The following is a 25591-nucleotide window of genomic DNA, read 5'->3' as shown; positions in this document are numbered from 1 at the left end:
TGTGGTGGACTGAAGCAAAATGTGAATGACACTGGAACAGACAAAGGAAGGGGGCTAATGAAAGCCCCTGTATGCATGCATGTATGTGTATATGTATACATGTATATGCTTTGTATGCCATTTCTGGGGAACAGGTTGGTGTGATGGCTAAATCTGCCTCTAGACTCACTCAGTAAAAATAATCACTCAGTAAAATAATCTACACTCAAGAGGGCAAATCAATGAGTTGAAATAAATATCAATTCAAAAATATCCAGGGTGAGATTCGCTGGGCCTTTTTGTGCCATTCTACTGAGTTTCTTCCTCATTACGAATTGTTGATTGATCATAGAAGCATATTTAGATCCAAGGTTTTTGGTGAGTTGGTAATGGGGTGCCAGTTACTGGATGTAGCTGAAGCACTTTCTTCCATAAGATCTTGCTGACTTTATGCAATACTTTGAGAGGATGTGGTCCATCGGCAAGACTGCCGACTTTGGTGCTGGAAACCAAGGTTTGAGACTCGGGGTCACGTCCACATCCTGTGATTCTGGGCAAATCACTTTATCTCCCCCTGCCTGAATATGTAATGTAAATACGGTGCTCATGTACAGCGCTCCAATACCTTCGGGTCGAGTTCGCACTATATAAAAGATGCAAAAAAAAAAAAAAATATATATATATATGATTTCTTGCTCTACACGGAACTAGCGATGGTCATTTTGGGTGGTGGTCATATGGCCTGGAATCTTGAGGCAGGAGCACTCTTTTGCCACTTTCCTCTATTTTACTCTAGTATTAGGATATAGTTATTGGGAAGCCTTATGTACGTGATGTCATAACAGCCCTAGTTAGGGGTCGAATACAGCCATAATTAGCTCTATTGGTCTTTAGCTGGTGAACAAACTTTCATGTTGTCTTCTTAATTTAGATTTCTAATGTCCCTTGGGAGTTGAGAGCATTTGTGTAGATTGTTTGAGAGATCACCGCACAACACCTCGCAGGAGGGATGGGCTCCTGACATTGTAGAGTACTTCCTGCAGGTAAAGAAGTCTTGATTCAGTTCTTCTTGAACATGCTGCTTCCTGCAGTTTATGATCTCTTGGTACAGTAATTCCTGCATTTGCTGATCTCATAAAGCAGCATTCCTGCATCTGATGAGTTCCCAACACAATGCATCCTGCATTTGGTGTGTTCCATATATACTTTTTCTTCCATTTAATGAGCTTCAGGTGAATTTCTTTCAGCAAGTGACGAGCACACGGTACTTCCTGCATTTGAGAAGCATCCTGTATAGAAATTGCTATATTTGAGAAACTCCTTCGGTCCTACTCAAATCATTTTTGACTTTAAGTCTCCAAATTCTGCTTCCTATGAAAATATATCTCGGCTGTGCCCTTTGTATATAATTCTAGTATTTAAGCAAATCTCAAACTCACCTGTTGCCTCTTTCCCCTTTAAGTAATATTTTCATGTTCAGATTATTTTCAAATTGCACTCATTAGAGACTTGAATATGAATTTCTGTTTTTGTTCTTTTGTGTCATATTCAGACATCATCTTTCAAGACAACTTGTTAATGCATAGGTTGCACTTCCAAAAAGCATAAAGGCATCAGAAATATATCTATTGACACATACAAAACAAACATGCTTCATAGAACTCAAAGCATGTTTAATGCGGATCTCTCTCTCTCTCTCTAAACTGCTGTATTAAGCCCCACACAAAAAAAGACTAATATTCCCAGTAGCCTTAGTATAATGAATACACCTTGTGTGTAGCTGTCGTGTTGTGTCCCATGGTACTGTGATAAATATTTATTTATGCAGATTTTACATAATACAACTTAATGAGAAAGTTACTGCAGTTTCTAGGGGATTCTTAAAATATAAACATTCAATTTAGAATGTTACATTTGTTAGGTTGTCTCGTTTTTTGGAACCCCTCAAATTATTTCAGAAATAGCCTCTTTCTTTCCCGTTACCCCTTCTCCCACAGTCATATTCTGTTTTCCCCGGACACTCATTTTACTGTTGACTGGGAAGTGGTGTGTCTTGGAATCATGCTTAGCATGTACATACTACACTCCTTGTGCACAATATATACACCCAAAACAAATTTTTTCTTCTACCTAATCACAGAAGTAATTCGATTAGTGCCTTGCAATTTAAGGAACCAAATAGCAATATTATATCAGTATTTCAAAGTAGCCAAAGTAAAATGCCAGTAATCATCATCAAAATTAGTCATATGTGTTTTTTTCCTCGTAGATTTGGATTGTGATTACCCTGGATTTTAATGTTTGGTAGCTCGACGAGCTCAGCTCTAATATGTAGGCTGGTTCGCATTCCAAGTACGAGACACACAGCTTCATAGCTTTGGGTAATATTTCACTTGCAGATTATGTCTGACAGCATGAATGTGTTGTGATCAGCGAGCCTCACATAGGTGTGTTCCTAAAATCAGTCCTGCACATTAACTCTAGCATGTGATGTGTTTTTCCCCCATATAATCTGAGGGGGACAGACACAGCCATTAAGACAATCAAAAGGGTCATACATCGTTTACAAAGACACACAAAGCAATTCATAAACAATAGTAACAAGTACTCAATCAAACAGGAAATCACATGTAAAAAAGCTACAAAAGATTTTAAAAAATCCAATATGAAATAGAACTGTGATACCTATCTTAGGTGCCTGAAGCAACTTAGTTTAAAGACCAGTATTTTGGAACTTGTAAGCTGCAATTCTTAGGCAAAACTTTTCAACTGTTAAAGCTTTGTCTATACAATTGATCTTATAATTCTCAGACTTTACATATATTGTGGGCATGAGAGGTCTAAATAGATACCCTTATTTATGCAAGTTATAAAGAGTTACAACAATTCGTAAAATATTTAATGCAGTTTAGACCGACTGAAGGTAACCAGATATATACAAGGAAGTTAACCAGTTTTAATGAAGAAGCTTTTTAAATAGAGATTATCCTAGGAGACTTCCAGTCATTTATACAATGTTAATGAAACCTGTAAAAAATCGTTGAAGAATCAATAGTGATCAATGACATAATTCAATATATATCCACCCTAATCACTCACGACAAACAACATTTCCCCCAAAAAATCTCATAGGTAAAAAAAGGCCATAAGTCACATTTTCAAAAATTCTTTCATTTGGCCAAGTAACTTGAAGTGGCTCAGGAATATATCTCACAAAACTACTGGATAAAATTAATCATTGTATTGCTTTTCAGAGTCCAAAACACATACAAAATGGAACAATGATGTTTCTTCAATGCTGTATGTTATGGCATGTAACACCTATGACTCCCCCACCCAATAAATGTGCAAAACATCTACTTGTCTTCTTTGATGATAGTCGCTGAAGGCTAACAAATCAATTAAATATTGTAATATTGTTCAATTTTCACATGAGAACTATTAGAAGGCATTACCTTTCTTCCTAGACTCTCGGATCTCGTTGTAGTCTAAAAAATATTTCTAGCACTTGTTCACCTACAAAAGATTGATACAAGCGTTCATATCCACCATGCTAAACCAAATTACCACGACTCGTAACAATGCCCTCCCACTTCCTATCAAGTCCTCATCCAGTTTAATATTCTTTGTGCCATAATTAAAATATTTCTAGTTGTTCTCTTTATCGTTTCTCTATTAACAAAACAGGAAGCATGGCTCTCATAAATTGGTAGCCGTATATTCTGGCTGTGGAGCATCAGCTTTGCAACACAATCATAGACACTCTATAACCTAGATTAAAAACAGATTGCCTACAACCTAAATGTTTGAAGTTGCCAGTGATAACTAACAAACAGTTTATGAGAAGGTCTTAGTTTAAGTGCCTAAAATATACTTGTAACTTGTACATTCAGTCGCTTGCTTTATTTCTGTCCTTCAGATACATCTTATTGGATTCTATTTTTACTCTTTTCTGTCTCCCTTTAAAATGTGTTTGAAGTCAATAATACAAGTTTCAAACAAGTCAATGTTATTTATTTACCTTCTCATGCAAAATTCCTGGTCAGTGGTTAAACGAGGTCTCTCTCTGACATAAGATACGTTCATCGAATCCTTTTTTTTGCTCTCCTTGGAATTTCACCAATATATAGAATGGCCCAAAGCATATATACTGTCAAATGATCAGTAACACCAGTCCATATTTCTGCCATGTATGGATTGATGTAGTACACTCACCTGTAATTACAATTTTTACAATTCAGACAAAGGAAAGTTCATTTTGGTGTGTTCTCCAGAATGTCCACATCATTTCTTCGTGCAATGAGTCAGCGGTGACAAATTGATCTAATCAAATATTAAAATGTGGCAGAAGACAGAAAATTCAAAGATTTTTATTGGTTCTGTCATTTTAAACACTGACAAATATTCAGGAAGTTGGTGTTTTGTCTGTTATTTTTGCCAATGCATAAGTTTGTGGACTAGTTACTCCTCTTGTTTAGAAAATGTGTTTCTTCTTTCCCATATCTATTCTATTCTTCACTTCCTTTTTCACCTCTAAATTATGTTAAACCTCCACCATTCTCTGTCTTCTTTTCCCTTCAACTATATTACAAAATGTGCTACTCCTTTCATTCAGGAGATACAATATATGTAAGAGAATAACGAAGATCACGGAATACAATTGGCTGGCAGTTCTTCATATTTTATGAGTTGTCTGATGTGAATTAAATTCTACTATTAAAAGGTTAATTGTAATACAAAATTGCCTTATTTAAAATAGTTCAAGCCTTAACAGCTTGAATGATTTTCTCAAAAAATGTTTCAATAGGTGTCATGAAGCAATTGTATAAATAGTGCTTGTTTCGCCCTTGCTTGATTATCTGCTTGTTATTTCTATAAAGATCCAGGTGGCCTACACATGGTATACAAAGCACAAAAAATGCAAAATAACCACACATCTAGCCGGTCTCTTATCAAGGACTTAACTGTAAAATAAACAAAGTTCACAAGCTGTTAAAGTTTACAAACATAACATATATCTTTTTCATAAGTAATTCAGTCTAAAGTATTCAGTGGAAGAGATGAACATACTGCAGAGGGAGGGAAGAAACTGTGGCGTTGGCACTTCGCTGAAAGGGAGCAGCCAATATTTTGCTGTATGAAATGACAACTTTGTCGCACTGTGCCTATTAAAATCACATAGATTATTCACAAACTAGTAGCTAGTTGACTCCATAAAGTTCCCCTGTTCTACCATCATCAGTCTAGCCTCCCAGACTGCTTCCTTTTCATTGTCTACCTGCTGGAGATTGGCCCGTGTAGGCCAATTATGATTGGTTCAATTTTGCTTCCTGTCAGTTGAAACTTGAAGACATTACTAAGTTGCCACTATGTGTAGCCTGTATGAAAAAGAGAAGTGGTCCTGGAAATCTGGTGGTGTAGTCTTCATGGATCTACTCTGAATACCCATTAGTTAGAGTTTATTGTGCAGTATCAGATGTTGCATCCCAAAGCACAGAATTTGGAATGGTGAACTGAATTACTGCATTCATTGATTTACATTTTAGAGTTGGAATTTGGTTAAGTCCTCTGAAGAACAGGTATTAAAAAGTAGTAACAGTGTGTAGTTTGCCAGTGTTTGCTCCTGTTAAAGCTGGTTATTAAAACTTTGCCAGACTAGAAAGAGAAGGAAAGGCTTCTCATTGGGGAAAATATTTTCTCAGTGGAGGGAAAAAAGTTACATTTATTGAAAGGACATTTCCTTCACTTTTACATATGGTGAATTTTCCCCTGATCAAAAATGTTCATGTGTAAATCTAACACATTTGAGTACACCAGAAAATGTATTATTATCATAGAAGAGTACACAGGGAATCTTCTGTGAACTCTGGCACAGTGAGAAACTTGATCTGAATGTAGGCATAATACTTCAGAGGCAAATTTACAGCTTTAAGACAATGGCTTTGTGACTCAGGCCAATTAGATATGCGATCTTATTCCTATCTTCTGCCAATTAAAAGGATAACATTTGTAATTTGTTGATATTGTAGCTGGTCAAGAAGGCTCATCACAACACAATTGTTTTTGTACTTTTTAAATGTGTATTCATTTAATTTTATAGTTTTAGTACACATATTTTAGATTTATTGAACCAATTGGTAGTAATTTGTGCATGTTGGTGGTTTGGTTGCTGATATTTATGTTTTACTTAAATAGTAGCACATGTAATATAAGGTTGGTTAGGTAAGACTTTTGTTTGGCAAGTAGACCACACAAAACATTTTGACAGGTGCTAATTCATCTTTTTGGTGGTAAGCAAGACAGTGATTACTGGAAACATCTATTACCACTTAATTATGAAACCAGATTTGCGAAGGTGGTAATATGTCACGATAATGGTTGTTCTTATTTGTTGTGCTGCATTGTGTTGTGGTGTCATGTGCTGTGTGATGATGTGTTTTTATGTGCTGCATTGTAGTCTGGAAATGCGGCAGAAGCCATGGGTATTGCGTGGGAACACCCACAGCAACACCCATTGGACGACCCTTTCACGTAAAGTATTGCATGTACAGGGTCCATATTTACAAGGACTCGAAAAGCCACACAGGGTGGCTTTACGTGTCCTTGTTAATATGTGGCAGCAGGTTACACCGCGGGTACGTCACAAAAAGCAACGACCAGCGGCGCAAGGGGCTTGTAAATAAGCCCCTTAGTTTAGAACACTGGGCTCAGCTGGGGAATGGCATGATCGGGAAAATGCAAAGAAAATGAGGTGAACACCCATTTGTGTAGCAAGTGTGCAAAGTGTGGAATGTGTGCCAGTATTACCAGTTTTCCCAGGGAGCATGTAGCAGAAACATGCAAAATTGTTATTGAATTTAAAAGGTCAATCAAAACAAAAAGCAAAATGTCACTAAGTCTTCTAACACTATGTATCTGTACTGTTTGCTATTGCATACTATGCACACATTCATAGTTTATGGGAAAAGGAGTAAGCCATTAATATTAGTGAATATCAAGCACTATTCATCCAATGTACTTGTGTAGATTACAAATATTTGTCAATCAGCCAAATACTCATAAAATATAACAATGCCTATGCATTAACCTATGCAATGTGACACTAAAGAATGAGGGACAGGGAGCAGTTTAGAAAAAACAAGGTCCAGTACCGTTGCTCCCAAGAACTATCATGTAATCACTATGTGGTAACTGTTCCTAAAGTAAATATCCATAACCTATTTGGTTATGTTGGCGGGAGAGAAGGAGGAAAGAAAAGGAAGTCCTTTTCTTTCCTCCATCTCTCCCGTCAACATAACGAAATAGGTTATGGATCTTAACTTTAGGAACAGTTACCACATAGTGATTACACATTCACCTATGCAGTGCTTAATTTGAGCCAGTGGTTTCCGATGCTCGGCACCAGCACTTAATTGGCAAAAACAGCACTTATGACAGTCTGCTACATGGTGGCACTATCATCTGTCTAATTTAGAAATGAGCACAACAACAGTTATTTTTTAATTCAGTAAACAAAAAAAAATGATAACTGGGTGCCACCCAAGCCATTCTTTTAGCTTTAGGGGTGTGGAATAGTCTGAATTGTCACACTTGCAGGAGTGTGATTAATGGCTTGTAATCATGCCACTTCTTACTTACACTGGTGCATTTGAACTTTTAAATCATTCTTATGATTTTATTTCTGTTTATGCTGACATGGATCAAAGCTGTTTGTTGCTATGTTATGTGCAGGGACACTGAAATTATGCCGCAAGGGAGGGTCAAATTATGGGGCTGGGTTGAGTAAATTATGTGGCAAGAGAAGGGAAACTATGCCGCATAATACGGCACATTTTATGATTGTACTACTGCGTTATTTTGTAATTTGTATGCTTGTTAACACTGTCTGTGCATTGGTGCACCTCGCATGTACTAGTTTAACACCCAAATACAGCAATAAGCAACAGAAAGGTGGCCATTCAATCTTTGCAGAAAGTTATTCACTGCACAGCAGCAAAGTGGCTGCATTTTTAAAAACCTTTGGACCGTTTGAGCTAGAAACAAAATCTGTTTTTGTTAAAATCTGCAGAATATGCAGCAAATGATGAATTAGGTGGCAATTACAGCAAATCTATAAATATGCAGGAAACGCAGCGGCCGTGCAAGCGTTTAATTCCAGTGGCCCTGGTTATGTGCTTGAAAATGTTTCAGGCAGATGTGCACTCTGGCATTTTATGCCCATGCTCTAAGTTTCAAAGCCATTCCCAGATAACAAACTACAGACATGTTTTTTGTTTAGTTCGCAGTCTGAGATATTCTATATTAGGTGTGCTCTATCTTTGCCTCACTATTCCAAAAAGGCAGTGCCTGCAAATAGCACCATTTCTGAAACGTCCTATGATTTAAGTACATTTGGTGATGTGGTTTGAGAAACTCAGACTGCATCTGAAAGAAGTTGTGGTTTTGAGCTTCCTGTTAAGGTCTGGAAAACAAAGCCAATAGCCACAAATGGATATGCTGTGCATATTTGATCTCCCATAACAACACCGCACAAATGAGTGGCCTTAGGCTCTGACATGGGCTGATTTGGCCAGTCCACACAACAAGCAATATAAAGAAGTTCAAAACATTATTTTTTGAAAACCAAGATAAAACAACATTAATTAAAAGAAAGTATAGTACCCATAAAAATGTTAAATACATCTTAAATGTAGGTATGGGTAAAACAATTGTAGATTTCAAGAATATAGAATTATATTTAATATGCATTTTTTCAGTGAATGGACTCCACTAAAATATCTTTATTTTTGAAACTGCAGAATAAAAGAAAATGAGATTTTTGAAAATGAAAATTATTCTGAAAAATGTATGGGGGCATTTTAAGCACACATTGACCATCTGTGGTTCATGGATCAATCTTACAAATGCTTTATTTTAGCTAACCAATATAAGGATGAGAGATTATCACTGTTGTGGTTGTGGTCCAAATTTGGAAAACTAGCATATAAGAACAAGAGTATCAGCCCCTAGACTGCAGATTCTGTCCATGTTTCTGACAGTTCTCTGAAAAACGTAGGCCGAGCTGTCATCAAGTTATTGTCTGTCTTTTGGTTACCAGTCCTGCAAGCACGGATTGCTGCCAGGGTCCTTATTTAGTGGACTGCATGCACAACATGGACTTTAGTTACTAAAGGCAATGGTCTGCTTGGTAGGCCAGTCTCACAATAATGTATGAAAGCCAGTTGAGTCTGCCGTGACTGTTTGCTGGATTGGTACAAAAAAACATAAGAACACAAACACAAAAAAAAATCAATGTCAGAAAAGAAAAAACGTATTAAAATCAAATCAAAGCACTAATGTTAAGGTTCCCATAATAAAACGTTAAAGGAAAGGAAATGTTCATGACATCTCTCATCAAATAACATTAAGCAAACTCGAAGTGACATAATTTATGAAATCAAGAATAAAATCAAGTATTTTATTGTGGACAACAAAGGGCAAAAAGCGTCATTGTTTTTAAATATGTTCCTTGAAATGGTGTGGGCAAGGAGAGAACCCCTCCTACCACTCTGTGTTTGGTGGACTTGACTGAACTGTTAAAGACTGTGGCCTAATGAACTATAATTTCGACATTGAACAAAACATTTAAGAATTTAATTTGACAGTTAAACAAGGAGCATCCAACCTTTTCTACTGCTTCCAATGGACCCTACAGTGATAGCTATGTCAGCTCAGATATGTGTAAACATGCACCACTATAGAAGAAAGAAAAGAAAATGAGAAAAGAAAAAGAAAATACAACAATGTCTTCAAAGTGTATATCAACTTTAAATAACAAAAATATATGCAAAAATGAGTTCTACCTTTAATGATATATTTTCTGTTGAGACATAATGCTTAATAAAGTGAGATATAGGGCCTTATTACATGTTTGGCAGTGTGGGAGCGAGTCGGTTCACCACCGCCACGCTCCTACACCACCAAGCCCGAACGCTGCCCGCCCGCCAGATTATGATACAAATCATTGTCTGGTGGGCGAGCAGCGTAGCGGTCCCGCGGCGGTGCAGTAAAAAGGCTCAATGAGCCTTTAATACTGCCCTGCCATGGGAATGCAATAACGCATTCCAGCAAGGCATGGGGGGATGCTTGCACACAGGGGGCACAACATGTGCCCCTCTGCATGCACCTTCCTGCATTATGTAAGGGGGGCCTGTAGGGCCCCCTTTGTTTCCCCACCACTAGCTTTTACATGGTGGTGCAGACCACGATGTAAGGCTGGCGGCCGGGAAACTCAAATATGCGTGGCATTCTGGCAGCAGCAGCATTGTCAGCATATTCTGAGCCCTTGAATGCTGCGCCACCACCAGGGAACGCGGTTCCCTGGCGGTTGCGGTTGTCAAGTGGCGGTCCTACCTACGGCGGTCAGACCAGCGGTGAGGTGGTGGATGGACTGCTATCACCACACCCCGCGAGTCTGGCAGTCCATGGACCTCCAGATTTGTAATAAGGTCTATAAAGTTACACGAAGAGGAGCTCCTTCATATCTGCCAATGAAAATGAAAAACATACAACCAAAAAATAAAATCACCACACCATGTACTAAATGCAAATTTGAGCTGGCAACTGAAGTTCTTTGACTAACAGCAGCCTTTCAGCCAAGATAGCTAAAAAACCCTTTCATAATAACCAAATTCTCAAGGGTACTAGTCATAGAAGAAAGAGTTCTTGAACAAAAGGCCGCAAAAACACCAGTATAAAAATTTCAGGACAATCGGAAGTAATCTTATAAAACAAGAGAACCTCTGAAGGTGTGACAAAAATGCAAACAAATATACTCAGTTTAAAAATCCTGATTACTATTCCTTATCTGAATGCAACTAAGTGGCATCCAATCTAGCATGAAATACTAAAAAAGTTCTACAAGCTCACAAACATTCAGGATCCAGAAACAACAAGTTATTAACATACTCGAGAATAGACGTTTGCAACTCCCTGCCAAACCACACTTTAATATATTTACAATGAAAAGTTTTAAGTCCTTTTACAGTGCTGTTTTAATGAAAACAAATGACAGACTTTGTAACACATACTTTTCATCCTTTTTAACATTTTGAGAGTCTGGTAAAATATTTTCTTCCAGACTGTATTGAAACAGCACCATAGATACATAAATGAATATTTATAATAGGCGTTATATTTATTTCATTAGTATTAATGTTAATTAATTATGTTCATACTGTCCCTCAAAGTCTTCCACGCTTAGCACACACCAAGGATTTGCACCTTGAGAACATCAGCTTCTACATTCTGTTAGCGTTTTAATGTCAGTGCTATAATTACTGTCAGTGTTATAATTTGTTATAAAATGTCAGTGTTATAATTACTGCAGTCAGTCATTTAGGATGACATTTACAAACACTTTGCACCAGGTTTGCATCTCAAAAGGAATGCAACCTCAGTGCAATGTGTTGTCTTGGGATTTGCTTTCCAACACAAATCCCAATTTCCCTTGGAAAGTATCCTAAAGTAATGTAAAGTAGCACTACTCGCTACCTTGCACTGCTTTGCATGAAGGAAGTGTTACATGGGTGGGTCATGGGTATTCCTATGAAACCATCCATAAGTTTTGACGGAAAGCCTTATCTGATAAAAAAGGTTGATAGGCTTTCACCAAAAATGTTCACCTTCTTGAGGCAGGCAGAAGGTTTGAAAACATTTTCTTTTCACAAAATCTTTCGACGTTTGCACGTGTCCTGCACTCCACAGGACTCCTTCAAAGTGGATAAAGTATTAAATTATGTCAGATCATATCCTTCTAGTACAAAACCTTTGCTTGCCAGAGTGCACACACCCTTGCACCATTATGCAAGGGTGTGAGTGCTTCCAAAAGTGCAAGAGTGCAGGGGGAAGGGAAAAAAGGAGCGCCATATCTTAGTAGATATAGTGTTGTTTTCTCTTCCCCTTTGACTCGAGACAGTGCAGCAACTTTGTTTGTTGTGCTACTTTTTGCCAAATGTTAGAAAATGTGGCCCTTGTTTACCAGAACCGTTAATGGTAAAAACTATTTTACTGACAATATTATTATTACCAACACTTACATTAATAAAATTACTATAGCTGTCTGTGATTCTGGTATCAATAGAATTATTTTGTCAAGTCCTCATACTGCTAATATAAGTGTAATTATGACTACTACAGGCACTAAGCTAGCACTAATATCAGTACAAAAATTGGTATTAGTGCTGCCTCTAATAGCATTGCTATAGCTAGATATTTTAGTGCTAGGGCTATTGAGACCCCTATAAGTAGTGATGCTATGTTTACAGGTGTTTCTACTGTAACTACTAAATGATATTACTTTTACTATTCACAATCCTCAGATTCATTAGATCTGGTGTTACTAGTGTTACAGTTTTGAATACTACATGTACAACTACTAGTTCTACTATTATATCTTCCTCTGTCATTAAATCTACTATTAGTATAAGATTGATATTTTTCTTGAAGGACTAATCATGGTTTCCAAATTTGAATTGCACCATATGAGATGTTAATCATTTGTACAACATCTATAACGTGAATAAGGAGATTTGAAAACAAATGGCAAATAGGTAATGCTATAATTCAACATAATGCATTATCATAATAGTAATCCTACTCTGCAAACACAAGACAAATGGAATCCAGGGGCTATTGTAAACAATGTGATGTGAGACAGGGCAAAGGAAAGTGAATGCAGAGTCACATGGCATACTGATATCCCAAATTTGGCAATCGATCTTTCATTTGTATGGATTAGACAGTGGCATGCTTTGTTGCAGATAAATAATTGTTTACTTTTTGATGCAGGTTGTAATGAGAATGATACAGACCTGGACAGAGACCAGTCCTACCCTCCCTCCCAGAAGACGAAGCGCATGCGCACGTCATTCAAGCACCACCAGCTCCGCACCATGAAGTCTTACTTTGCCATCAATCACAATCCTGATGCAAAGGATTTGAAACAGCTTGCCCAAAAAACAGGATTAACAAAGAGGGTTCTGCAGGTGAGCACTATTTAACCTTTCCTGTGATGTATTAATTATTAATATACTCTGTTTTTATCTCTGAGGCTCTACAAGTCTAATTCATGTTACATAGTGCAGTCCTAGTAGCTGGATATACTTGAAAGGACATTTAGTATGAATGCATGTATTTATTGCATGGTGAAACGTCATAGACTTGCTGGTAGAGCATAGCTGCCAATGTAAAAATGTTTACCAAGGGGCACAAAGACACTATATTACATTTAATTGGATAGTGCATAATTAATTTTGAGAGTGAAACAAAGAAAAAATATGGCACAGTTGCATTTAATTTTCACAAGAGAGATTTTCTTCACATTAAATATAAATTTGGGAGGTTAGCGAAATTATATTCATCAGTTATAATTTAGTACACCTTATACCAAATATTAATATGTAACTTGATCTATATCAACACTGCATTCAGCCATGCACTCTTGGCAGATCATATATGTATATTTGAGAAAAAGAGAATTGCCTGTTTGAAACATGAAATATAATGTTGCCTAAATGCCATGAAGATGTATAGACTAAGAAATGTTGATAAGCCCTGGATTCACTTTTTGGCAAATCTGGTCTTCTAATAAATACTTTTATAAGGAGGACTGACTAACAAATCACTCGCTATGAGATCAAGTGACGCTGTGCCATATCCTGGCCTTTCAGCCAAAAGCACTTTACATTCTGTGTCTAGTAGCATTGCTATTCTCATTCTAGTTGTAGGCCTACAAGTCCCAGCATGTAAACCGCTTTGGGCTGAAAAGCCAGGCCTGATTGTAGATTGCATATATGAAACAAGGACATTTGGCAGCTATGGCTTCTTAGGAGTGTTAAACATGGTGGCCATCTTAAAAGTGTTGTAGTTGTTCCTTAGTAGCAACTGTGAGAAATCCAATTTGGAAAATGAAAGACTTGCATATTTTTTGTGTTAACAGACAACTCAGTTGCCGGTGTTTCTAAGAAAAGAGGGTGTTTGAATACATTATTTTTTTGGATGATGCTAATATTTGTTGATTAACTGCAATGCCTTCCTAATTGATTCAAAGGAATAATCTCACTTTTGTTAAGATGGCCACTGTGTTGATGTCAGCCCAGAGAGAGTCTTGAGAACTTGCAGTTGTAGTCTTTCTTCTATCTCTCTAATGCAATCCTTAAGAAATTCTAGTGTAGAGTCAATATCCATGAATTAATTTGATGAAATAGTGATTTGACTAGCCCATGAATTTAACAAAACTACCAAAGTAGCAATGGCACTGTAGTGTTACTGAAATGATTTGCCAGTTTTACATCCAAACAAAAACTCGGTAAAGAAATCACAAATTGGGATTGGTTTGCAGGTTTGGTTTCAAAACGCACGAGCCAAATTCAGAAGGAATCTTTTGCGACAGGAGAATGGGGGTGTTGATAAAGCTGATGGTACGTCACTTCCGCCCCCAGCCTCATCAGACAGCGGCGCTCTGTCTCCTCCACCACCCGGCACTGCAACCACTTTAACAGACTTGACCAATCCCACTATCACTGTAGTGACGTCAGTGACCCCTCACTTGGACAGCCATGAATCTGGGAGCCCCTCACAAACTACCTTAACGAACCTTTTCTAACTGATCTTTTTTCTATTTTAATAACAATTCACAAGACTTTTTCCACCTCAACCTATTTTGGAATCAGCTCGGTTTGTAGCATCTGCAGCCACTTGGCAAATGAGTTTGCAAGTAAAATGTCTATGCTATAAATAAACACATATTGTCTATAAATTGTTTTGGGATCATAGTGGATTTAGTAATCAATTAGATTACTGATTGATTGGTTATCAATATACATAAATTATCCTACTAAGTGCCTCTTAAAATTGTATGTTCCTTATTTCCAGAGTTTTGAAAATCCAAGTTTAAATCCATGACTATTATACTTAACTAAGATACTTTCCAACGAGAAATGGAACTGTATTACTCACAGACTGGATATGTAATCATTATACATCAATTTAATGCTCATAATGCTCATTATATGGTCATTTTACTTCTATTATCATTAGTACTAATCATGAATGTATCGTATTTTTCTTTTCTTGGTTGTACCTATAAGAAATTAGGAAGAAATTATACTAACTATGAGAAAACAAAAATTCAGCATAAATAGAGACATAGCACATTGGCTTTTAACATTTGGCTATTTCTCCAGGGGAGCATTTGTTCCAGATAGTCTAGATGCAGAACAAAATGCAGTTTATAATTGACTATTTCTTTTCTACAGACTAAAAATGATTTCATTGATTCTTCATTCTCTCATTAATAGTATTTATTTTATAATGGGAAAAATCCTTAAATTAGGCATAGTCTCTAGTACCAAATATATTTTTTCTATAAAATATATTTTTTCAGAGAACGTGGAAATAAGCAAAATATAATTTAATAAGATGTTTAGGAAACATGGTTAGTAATGTTTATTCATTGCTATTCTGAATTTGCTTTGGATGCTACATAAGATTGTATCAGACATTTTGTTTTACATATGAGCAAACATAGTTCTAATATATTCTTTATTTTTTTTACTTTTGTACGAAAGAAAAAAACATGGTGTCAGAGAAAATCTTTTAACATATTCATGGGGTTTGGAATTTTTCCCATTTTTAAATGTTATCTTTTTTGTGTCTGAACGGTATCTTCAAAATGTTTTATGTATATTTACTTTTCAAGTTAAATCAGTGAGATATTATTTATTGTACCATACCCCGTAATGACATCCTCTGGTTAGAATCTTATTCAATCTGAATTAATTGTGTAAAGATTTTCAAACACTAAATGGTATTAGCTCCTTTGAACTCTGCTGGAGTATGTTTCTTTAAATTTTTTGATTATTTTAATCGATGCTTTGCCAATGAAACATGACTTTAGCTAGAGCTTAGTTCGAAGGAACGAATATTCTACAACAATCAATATGGTTACATCGATCTCAATAAAACATGTTATTCAGATAATGTTTTAAATTATTTTAGCTAGACCCTTTGTAGTATGCTGGCAAAATCAATATTTACACTAATGTACCATGTGTTCTGTTAATGCTAACTGATGGATATGTGGAGTAGCTCTATGAGCTGGTCTGTGTATTGTCACCACACCTTCCTGGAATACATTTATTTATGTGTATTTATTCATCAAGTACCAACACATGGACTATTGGGTAATATAGCCAAGAGGCAGAATTACATATATTTCCAAAACACCAAAGGTAAGAATGATAGTATAGAGAAAAACTGAGAAAATCATTTACAAGCAAAGAAAAACAAAAATAATCTGATGCATATGCTCTCCCTCTCTCTCAAGAATTTAATATCTGGGTCTCACTAGTACAGAATGGTAAAGAAAAGCAGGATATAAATGTATACTCAGACTGAATTGTTGTAGCAATTTTAGCTTTCCATCTCCATTTGTACATCAAATTGTACCTTATGCCATCCTAGCCCAACTAATTATTTGTTTGACCAAAGTGCAATTTGCACTACACCTTTTGCAACTTTGTGCCAAGTGTCTTATTACATATTTTGTGTCCTCGTTCGGTAGACCAGTACACACTGTCACAATGGGCATTGTAGCACACCACAAATGACAGCCGTCTGCTGCTTGCCCCATTGAAAAACTAAATTTAAGAAAACAATGGGGTGGTTAGATGTGGTGTATTCCATCTTTGTCTAGAATCATTCTCTTGCATATATTGGTTGCCAGTAAATAGGGCATGGGGCAGGAGCCAATGCTGATATGTTTCCTGCATTTATGGATTGCATTCATGCACTGATGCAGAGCATGCCCACTCAAATTGGTATTACTGGTGTGCGATAGAAACTTGCATACCAGGAGGTATGCAGCCATTCTGCATTGGCTGCAACATTTCGTAATAGAAGTGCTAGTCTGTTTTATTTTATTGTTTCTAATGCAAAAACGACTCTCATACATTTTATGTCTTCTACCTTGTAGGTGAAATATATTGCAAAATGATTTGCAGAGCTCAGCACTGTGTCCCAAAGCATTTATTCATGTATGCATCATGCATAGTTCATAACATGTATTTCCCCCACTTCTACAGCCAAACACTGTGAAGGAAAACGGTATGATTTTCAATCACAGTGAAGCACCAAAAAACAGCCAGGCCTATCCAGTCATAGTCAATGGCACAAGGAAAAACAGACATGATAAATCCAATTAATGTGCTGCAGTGCTATGGGCATTATCAGATGTCAGTAGTAAGATGCTGTGTACCGAACAGCGAGACCACTGAAACACCTTTTTTGCATGTGGGATGAAAGGTGACATAGCTGTGTTTCGAACCAGAGTTTTAACCAGGCTGTTGTAAATGTGAATGGCTCAATATTGAGGAGGGCTGAAGAAAGAGGAGACAGATGGCAATCAAATGTCATTTGGGATTAAGGCACTGACAGGTAGTGCGCCTTAATTATGATCAGCCACCCGTTTCAGCTAAGTAAAAGCCAAATAAACTGACCTTGCAATTGGAGTACCTGGTCCAAAAATCAACACTATGCACTGGCACAAATAATTGTTTGAGTTGCATGCTTATTTGATCTATAACCGAGGCAATTTAATTCTGCATAAAACTTATGAAAAATGACCTCATATTCATATCTCTGTGTTGTAATGTCTATTAGTAGTCTGTTTTAGAACGTAGATGCCATGGTTGACAAATTGGCTTTGAGAGCAGGAGTTAAGGTCAAACACACAATAGGACATGGAGACATTTATGTTTCTATGTCACATCAACAGGCCATGCTTAAAACCAAATTCCCTTCCGTTTAAATAATACTTGTTTGCCTTTAGGGTCACTTGAAACCTTAAAGAAATGTATTGGTATTTTAAAAATACTCTCCTGGTACATAATTTCAATCACTATCTCTTTAATGTCTTGTCTTGTTGTAGTAAAGAGTATGTGCAAGTTGTAAGGCAGAGGTTTTATTTTCAATGATTTCTCATGAGGATTCAGACTGCATATCTACCTGGGTCTGTGCTCTTGTGAGTTGTGGCCCCCACCTGCACTACTGAACTTTGGGAAATAATTTACAGGAATAACATAATTTCGGTGAATTGCACATATATAACCAAAGGACATCGTAAAAAATTAAACATAAAATACACAATTACACAAAAGGTACACTTCCACAAACCCACAATATCCTTCAATGTCCTCTTATGGGTCTGCTAACATATACAAACAGCTATGACTTTGAGCACCTGATTTATCAACATGTCACCTAAAATCCCTTACTGGTTTTGTAGATTCATATTTCATGGTCAATCAATATGCATCCTCTAGCCAAAATTCACTGTTGCATACATGTGTGCACAAAACACTCAGAGGCTGACATACACATTTAAAGCTGTATTGCACCTATGTGGCTGTACTATGTAAGACATTTTGCAGTATTGACATATATTTTACACAACATACAAATATGAGATCTGTTAATGAGAGAGAGAGAGAGCAGTGTTAAGATAATTAATGGTGATATAAAAATTCCACTGATGTTTACCTTTTTAGTATAAGAATATAAGACTGATCATTACAAGAAAAGCCTTTCGCATGGAGACCTTTACACATTGAAACATCTCACACAAATTTGTACACTTTGAGATAATTTCCTATTATGCGGCCAAAAACCTTGCCTGTAGAGGTAATATTATATTTGCAATTTACCTGCATAGGCTATTTATGGTGGCAAGAAACTTAAAATGCAAAACAAAGTTACAGACTAACAGAGTAGATTCATATATAACATCCAAGAGACACATAATTAGAAAGAGCAATCCATTATTTATATACCACCATATGTCTAAAGTATGTATCCAAAATGATGTCCTCTCAAAGGCAATTAAACGATTTGGGTTTTAAAGTACTATTGCATATGTTCTGACATCTGAAAAAATACTATTCAAACTCAGAAGCCTAGTGGATGCTGATAAATAATTATTTTTTACTTTTTAACAGCACTGTTTTATTTATTTATTTTATTGCACATGCATCTGGGCAGTGGTGAATGTCCATTTTGTTTGAATTACATTTACCTGATCAAAACAATCATCTCATTAGATTTGAACACTCTTCCTTTTTGTGGGACACTTGAGAGAAGTGGGTATCACCTACTCCTCAGTTCTGTCCACCTAGTGTATGTTTATAAGTCTAAATCAATTCCATGAACACTACACCGGAAGCAAAAAATGGTAGTTTGTTAGCACTTTGCATGATTTCCCAAAATAATTCTTTCAGCCAAAGGTTTATAAAAAGTTAACCTGCTGCTGTCCACAGGTTGTCCTTTCCCTCCTTACATGAGTGATACACTTCCTGATCATGTAAACAATCACACACTTGCCAATATGAACCACATTGCTGGTCACCCTAGACTGATGACCATTTGTATGCATATTTAGTTACACGTTATCAGTGTACTTCAAATAGCCAAGTTCATCTTTGGAACTTTTGCTCAGGGGATTTTGACACCTACATATTAAAAATAGCAGACTTAAAAAAACATGGATTATGTGTTATTGCAAAGTGAAAACCTTTCTTTACTGAAAATGTATAGATCTTATTTTATTTGCCTAATGGACATTTACCACTGGCCAGTATAGAAGCAAATGTATTAATGCTGATATCCTTTGGATAAACTTTTACAGGTAAAGAATATTGAAAGGTAAAACATTGTTCTTTGACAGAACAGTACAATATTATGAACCTACTTTATTAAGTAGACTAATTAAATATGACTCAGTTCTATTATGTGCCTTATGATATAACTTGGGGTTACTATGTGAAAATCAGGATGTATGTGTTATTTGTTAACTTAATTGTTTGATACACTCTTTTTGACACCTCAATAGTTTTGTACTGTTTTACCTCTTTTTTTCGGAAAAAAATCTACTTCTGGTGTACCATGTTAGAGGGGACAACCATGTCATAGAAAGCAGCTGTGCACTCTTTCCAGTATTGTGGAAAACTCCATAATCTTATATATTGAGCTTTGTGTTTAGAGTACAGTAAGATGTCTAGCAAATTTGTCCAATTTCTTTGTTTATTGAGATGCATTGTATAGAAACTAATGCCCCTAAATATTTATGGACCAAACAATTGTGATATATCCTATTCAATTTGTGTGAATAAATCATTTTGATTTGAAGGAGTTTTACTTTCTGCTAGTATTTATTTATAGCTCAACACACCTTTCTTACTTGAATGATTAAAAGAATGTGAATGAATGGTGATGAAAGTTATCGTGAGATAGATCTGTGTGTCTATATATGTGTATGTAAACACACACACATCTACATAAATCCTTATTTATGTAAATGTATGTATGCATTTACATGCACAAATATACACAAATTGGTATACATGCACAGAAACATGTTTTGATGTCTTTTCATAATTTGTTATATATAACGTTATTTTGTTTTTTACAATTATATACATATTTAACAATAATATGCAATTGATTTTCCTTTTGGTCTTGCAGCCCCTAAAACACAGATCTTTAGCAGATACTGTGAAGTAATTGCATGACAATTGACCTCACCATTAAATATTCATAGAATCATTCATTACCAGTAGATGTACAGGGTGTAGATGAATACATGTAAGGCAAAATAGAAATTGCAGACCCCTAAAAGCCAGGTTGCTCTGTAGTTTAATAAATTGTCACTATGATTTCTTTCAGGGAGAACAAATCTTGGGTCATTACAGCCACACATCCCGGCGTTTGAAAATTCCCTAAAGTATTAAAAGACGGGGAAAGTTTGATCGGAAAACCACTGCACTGAAGACAAAGACATTATTAGGTTATGCTAAGCATCCATTTTTAATTCTATTCAGCCAAAATAAAAAATAGAAAAAGACTCAGAATGGCATTTCCTGAATGTTAACAAGCAAAGTTCCTTCTGGTATCTGAATAATTGAAATGGAATTGAAATTGTGTGTTACCAAACTTTTAAAAAAAAGACAAGTTATGTAAAACCCAGAGCAACCTGGCATTACCCTTCCCTTGTTAAATAAAAGTAAATATTGAAATAAGTTAACATTTGCCCAACAAAAACCACTTGTAAAAATGCCCACATATTTTCATTGCCTCTGCTTGCAAATGTGTACTAGTTATATTGGTTAAAGAGCATTTTTGTAAATTCAGAGGACAGCTTTCTTTCATAATGGAAGTAGGGCCTAAACCAGTAAATAGAAAATATTGTTTCTGCCTGTTACTTTTTAAAATTATGAAAAGTCTGCATGCAATTTTACATCTGTCATGTATCGTGTGCATTTCTGTATGAAGAAATACCCTTGTGTTTTGTGTAAAATAAATAGTTTTCACTAATAAACACTTGTTTTCCATGTAAAGAAATTCTGCTACCTTTATGCAAACACAGCTTCTGACTTCATCTGCTAGTCATGCTGTTTTAGGCTTGTTGAAAACAGTGTCAAAACACATTTAAAATATACATAAAATAAAACTCTGAACATGCCTTGGTAACCTTGCTGCAGGGTATACCGATGGGATTGTTCCCTTTTTTCTAATTTTATCTAAATTTAATCTTTATGTGTAAAACTGACATGTACCCGGAACTTGTCACGTGAAAGCATGTTTGTAAAAACTGTAACATCATTTGAGTATAACAACATGCACATTTTGGCTCCTTGATGAGCTTTCGTGCTGCTCACTATGCAAAGAGCAAAGCTGATGAAAAAGAGAAAAATAAGCTATCCGGAAAAAGGATTTTATTATTGCACAATAAAGTAAATTGAAGATTTTAAAATGTGTATTATTAAGAGTATCAATTCTTTTATAATTAGAAGTCAAACATTGTCGTCTTGTTGAATTTGTTTTTAAATAAACAATATACTCATATTTAGCTAAATATCCAAAGCATATGTTAAAGGCATTAACATAGAAAACCTCCCAGAAAATACTTGCAGTAGCATTACATTTTTATTGTATCGGAATTAATCATATGTACCTATGTAACATTTATGAATATTGACGAAGAGCATTAAATATTTGAATGACATGGACCTGCAATTTTAGTATGTCGATTGTTTTCAATTAGTTCTGTTTTGACTATCCAATGATATTGAGGAAACTCATTTTCTAATGTTCCTTTATGGATTACAGGTACGTTATGTAAAATGTAGTTGTCAGTCTCTGTTGAAAGTTCATGTGTAGTTATCTTAAGGGATTTTTGATCGAAAGAAGTTCATGCACCCAATGATTTCAATATTGATCAGCTAATTTTCAACAGTCCTAATCACTTATGATACCACACTGCTGATAAGGAGCAAGAGATTCACTTAAATAGTTGAACATTGCAAAGCATAAAATTGTGCACTTGTAGATATTTACAAACATAACTTAGAATATTACTCTAAAAAACGAAGCTGGAATAAACAGAGTAACGGGATTTATTTGGAATATGGCCAAAACTTTGACGCAAGACAAGCCCTTTTTTTTGTTTGTAAGTAGACCATTGCTTCTCAGAGTGGGCATGACTAAGTGGAACTGTGGCTTCATTTTGGAGGAATTCTTTAATTTTCATTTCTAATAATTTGAAAATCAAAAGTACATTTTTATCTTGCAATTATGAGCAGGTCAGAACTTTATCTATACAACACAGGTGGTGAAGCTGTCTATGGAGAAAAATTCACCCTTCCTGGAGTCTGAAGCAAAAGCTTAGCCAATCCAGACATATTCTTTATGCGCTATATGGTGATTAAAACCCTTATTTTATGAATTATGACTTTACAGGGCATACTGAAAAAAACACACACACTCACAATTTTATTTAGTTAAATATTGAGTAATGGGATGTGATTGAGATGTTTATAGCATGCCTCACTTAGTAACTTCAAGTGACTCAATACAGGGTGGAAAAGGAAATGTGAGTCAGGGAATGTGTTATGATTGCTCATGTTTGAGTAGATTTCCACATCTGTGGTGAGCCTGCTCCTGGACCACAAGAGCAGAAAACAAAGCTCATTTATTAGAGCACAGAAATGTTTCTGACTCTATTGTCTAATTAAAAAAGTGCAATGTGAATGACTTAGGAAATATTTCAGAAAAGTCTTCTTTTTCAATTGCATCTTGTCACATAATAATAATATTATTTGTGAATTGCACTTATTGTGCATCATTTATGTAACTAGTTTGCCTCCACTTATGCAGATTGTTTTACCCACACCTATAATTGCTGCAGGAAGACTAAATCACTATCAGTAGACCATGTAGCTGTATAAGTCAGTATTTTCTCTCAACATATAACACCATACACCAAATATATTTGATTTAAATCATGTGGTTGGGATGAAATTGTTCCAGACCAGTCACATATTAACTACTCTGTTAAAGTGGGAGTACGTTAGCCGTACACTTATTCAGATGCATTTTTTTTTTTATAAATCTTTTTATTAACAGTAACGTACTCGACATTGTAGTTGGATATTAGACGACAACGTTCTGACAACAATACATTACAATAGTACATTTTGATGAGACACAGTAACTTACAGTATTCATGGTGTTGGCGGTTCGTCAAGGGAGGGAAACCAGGGGAGCACAAATATTTCCCCTGTAGGCATTCCATCTGTCCCATATAGCAGTCCATTGTTTGGGGCAGCCACGTGCAACGTACACTGTTTTCTCTCTTATCATGCACCAGTCCATATCCGCCTTCCAGGCCTCAAGTTTCGGTGACATCTCTGCCCCCCACAGCTGTGCAATATTTCTTTTAGCCACCGTTAAACCCATAGTGACCCATAGTTTATCTTTACTGGTCAAGTCAGTGGGTTTCCACACATTTAACAGGCATCTTTTCGCTTCAGGCCTAATCACAGTGTCTAACACCTCCCCCATACAGTCGTGAATCTTTTTCCAATAATTCTGCACACATCTACATTCCCATATTATGTGAATAAAGGTGCCCACCAGGTCACATTGTCTCCTGCACTTTTCATCAGCCCCCCCCCCCCATTTGCACTAGTCTGGGCCCTGAGACGTAAACTCTGTGTAGGATTTTGAGTGGGACTAGGCGCAATCTGGAAGAGATCTGCACTTCCCTTGGGGAGGCCACCGCCTCCTGCCACTCCTCGTCATCTAGCTCCAGTCTTTCTCCCTCTCAACGCTCTCGTATCGGTCCAAGGGGATCAGCCGTGTTGTTTATTAACTTTTTGTAGGTCAGGGATATTGCTTTCTCTGGGAGGTAGCCTTCTAGCAGCCTGTCTTTCAGTGGAGAGGATCCCGGGGGGTGGTGCCCTCTGGCAGATGTGACTTGAGTGCATGTCGGATCTGGAGGTACCTGAAATAATCAGTGCCAGCTAGTTCATGTTCATGCTGGAGTGAGGTAAACAACACCACCGCACCCTTTATTCATAAGTCCCTAATCTTTGAGATCCCAATTAGGTCCCATCTGTCGAACCCTCTTGATCTCCCCAAGGTGCCCAACTGTTCCATATCCCAAAGGGGAGTGGCTAACGTGAGTTTCTGTTCCCACCCCAAGCTTCTGTTCGCCGCATGCCAGACCTGAACTGAGTGCTTAGTTGGTCATGTTAAGGGGTACCGCCGGGGCTTGATTTCCACCCGGGAGAAGTCACTTGTCCATTCTGTACCCAGGGTCCTCCCCATCTCGATACGTGCAGTGGTTTATGGCAGCCAGGTGAGCGGCCCAATAGTACTTTTTTATGTCCGGAAGCCCAATCCCCCGTCATACCAACTTAGTACAAGTTTGTCAGATGCATTTATTTTTTCATATTGTTAATTCCATTTGTAAAACAGTATAGGCGTTCTCCACATAGAAAATAGCCACATTATTGTACGTTAGCATATTCATACAATCCAAAGAACAAGTAGCAGTGGGTACATCTCCTGACAACATTCCAATGTGATCTTTCAAGATCCCTTGTCCCACTCTTCTCCAAACCTAATTGCCTTTATTAATTGGTAAGTTTTTTATGTGCCGTTCATTCATGTTTTTTTCCTCCTCTGGATTGCTGTCTCTGTGCTGCATCAAATGTTCTCTGTTTCACTCATTTGAAGGTTTCCAGAAATTCAGATATTATTTGTGCATGTTTTCACATTCTAATACTCTTCCCTCAGCCTATATGGCTTCCAATATTGTCCACTTATCAATTCTCAGTGTCATTCATAATTAGTTATGGTGCTCTCCTTCAACCAATACATCCTATTCATTCTCTTATAGAGCAGCAATGTTATTGCCACAACGTTTCTCATTACAGTATCACTCTTGTCAGGATGTGTGTCTTGGCATAACAGAGGTTTCCACACTCTGCCGATGTGTGATACATGCTCTCTCTCTTTGCCACTCTTCCTATATTTTGGAGCATATTGTCAGAAAGTAATAAAAAAATCTGATTTATCTTTTCTGTATCTTGGATAGTTTGGTAAACACTGTGAGTGAAATATGTGTAACAGTGCAAGGCTGACAGAACATCTACCAAGCATACTGAAATAAATTCTGCTCAACATGTTTATTAGGTGAGAACTTATTTGTGTAAAGGAACACTTTGCCAAATCC

General features: G+C 36.5%; 1 protein-coding gene across 5 annotated transcripts in view; it reads left to right on the top strand.

Annotated features, from left to right (window-relative positions):
• The window catches only part of LHX9 (LIM homeobox 9), a 62716-nt gene extending 40641 nt beyond the window's left edge, over nt 1-22075 (top strand). For 3 of the 5 annotated variants that reach the window (XM_085601830.1, XM_085601831.1, XM_085601828.1), the window contains 2 exons: nt 12808-13004; nt 14360-20156. In XM_085601830.1, coding sequence (XP_085457956.1) covers nt 12808-13004; nt 14360-14623 — 461 coding nt within the window. In that variant the 3' untranslated portion in view covers nt 14624-20156. Of the gene's footprint in view, nt 1-12807; nt 13005-14359; nt 20157-20736 lie in introns of those variants that run through there. The other 2 variants (XM_085601833.1, XM_085601832.1) reach the window with 1 other exon arrangement.
• The last annotated feature ends 3516 nt before the right edge of the window (nt 22076-25591 follow it).

Source organism: Triturus cristatus, chromosome 4_2 (genome assembly GCF_964204655.1).
Source record: "Triturus cristatus chromosome 4_2, aTriCri1.1, whole genome shotgun sequence".
Taxonomy (NCBI): Eukaryota; Metazoa; Chordata; class Amphibia; order Caudata; family Salamandridae; genus Triturus; species Triturus cristatus.
Note: the sequence above shows the minus strand (reverse complement) of the source record. Positions and strands in the feature narration are given on the sequence as shown.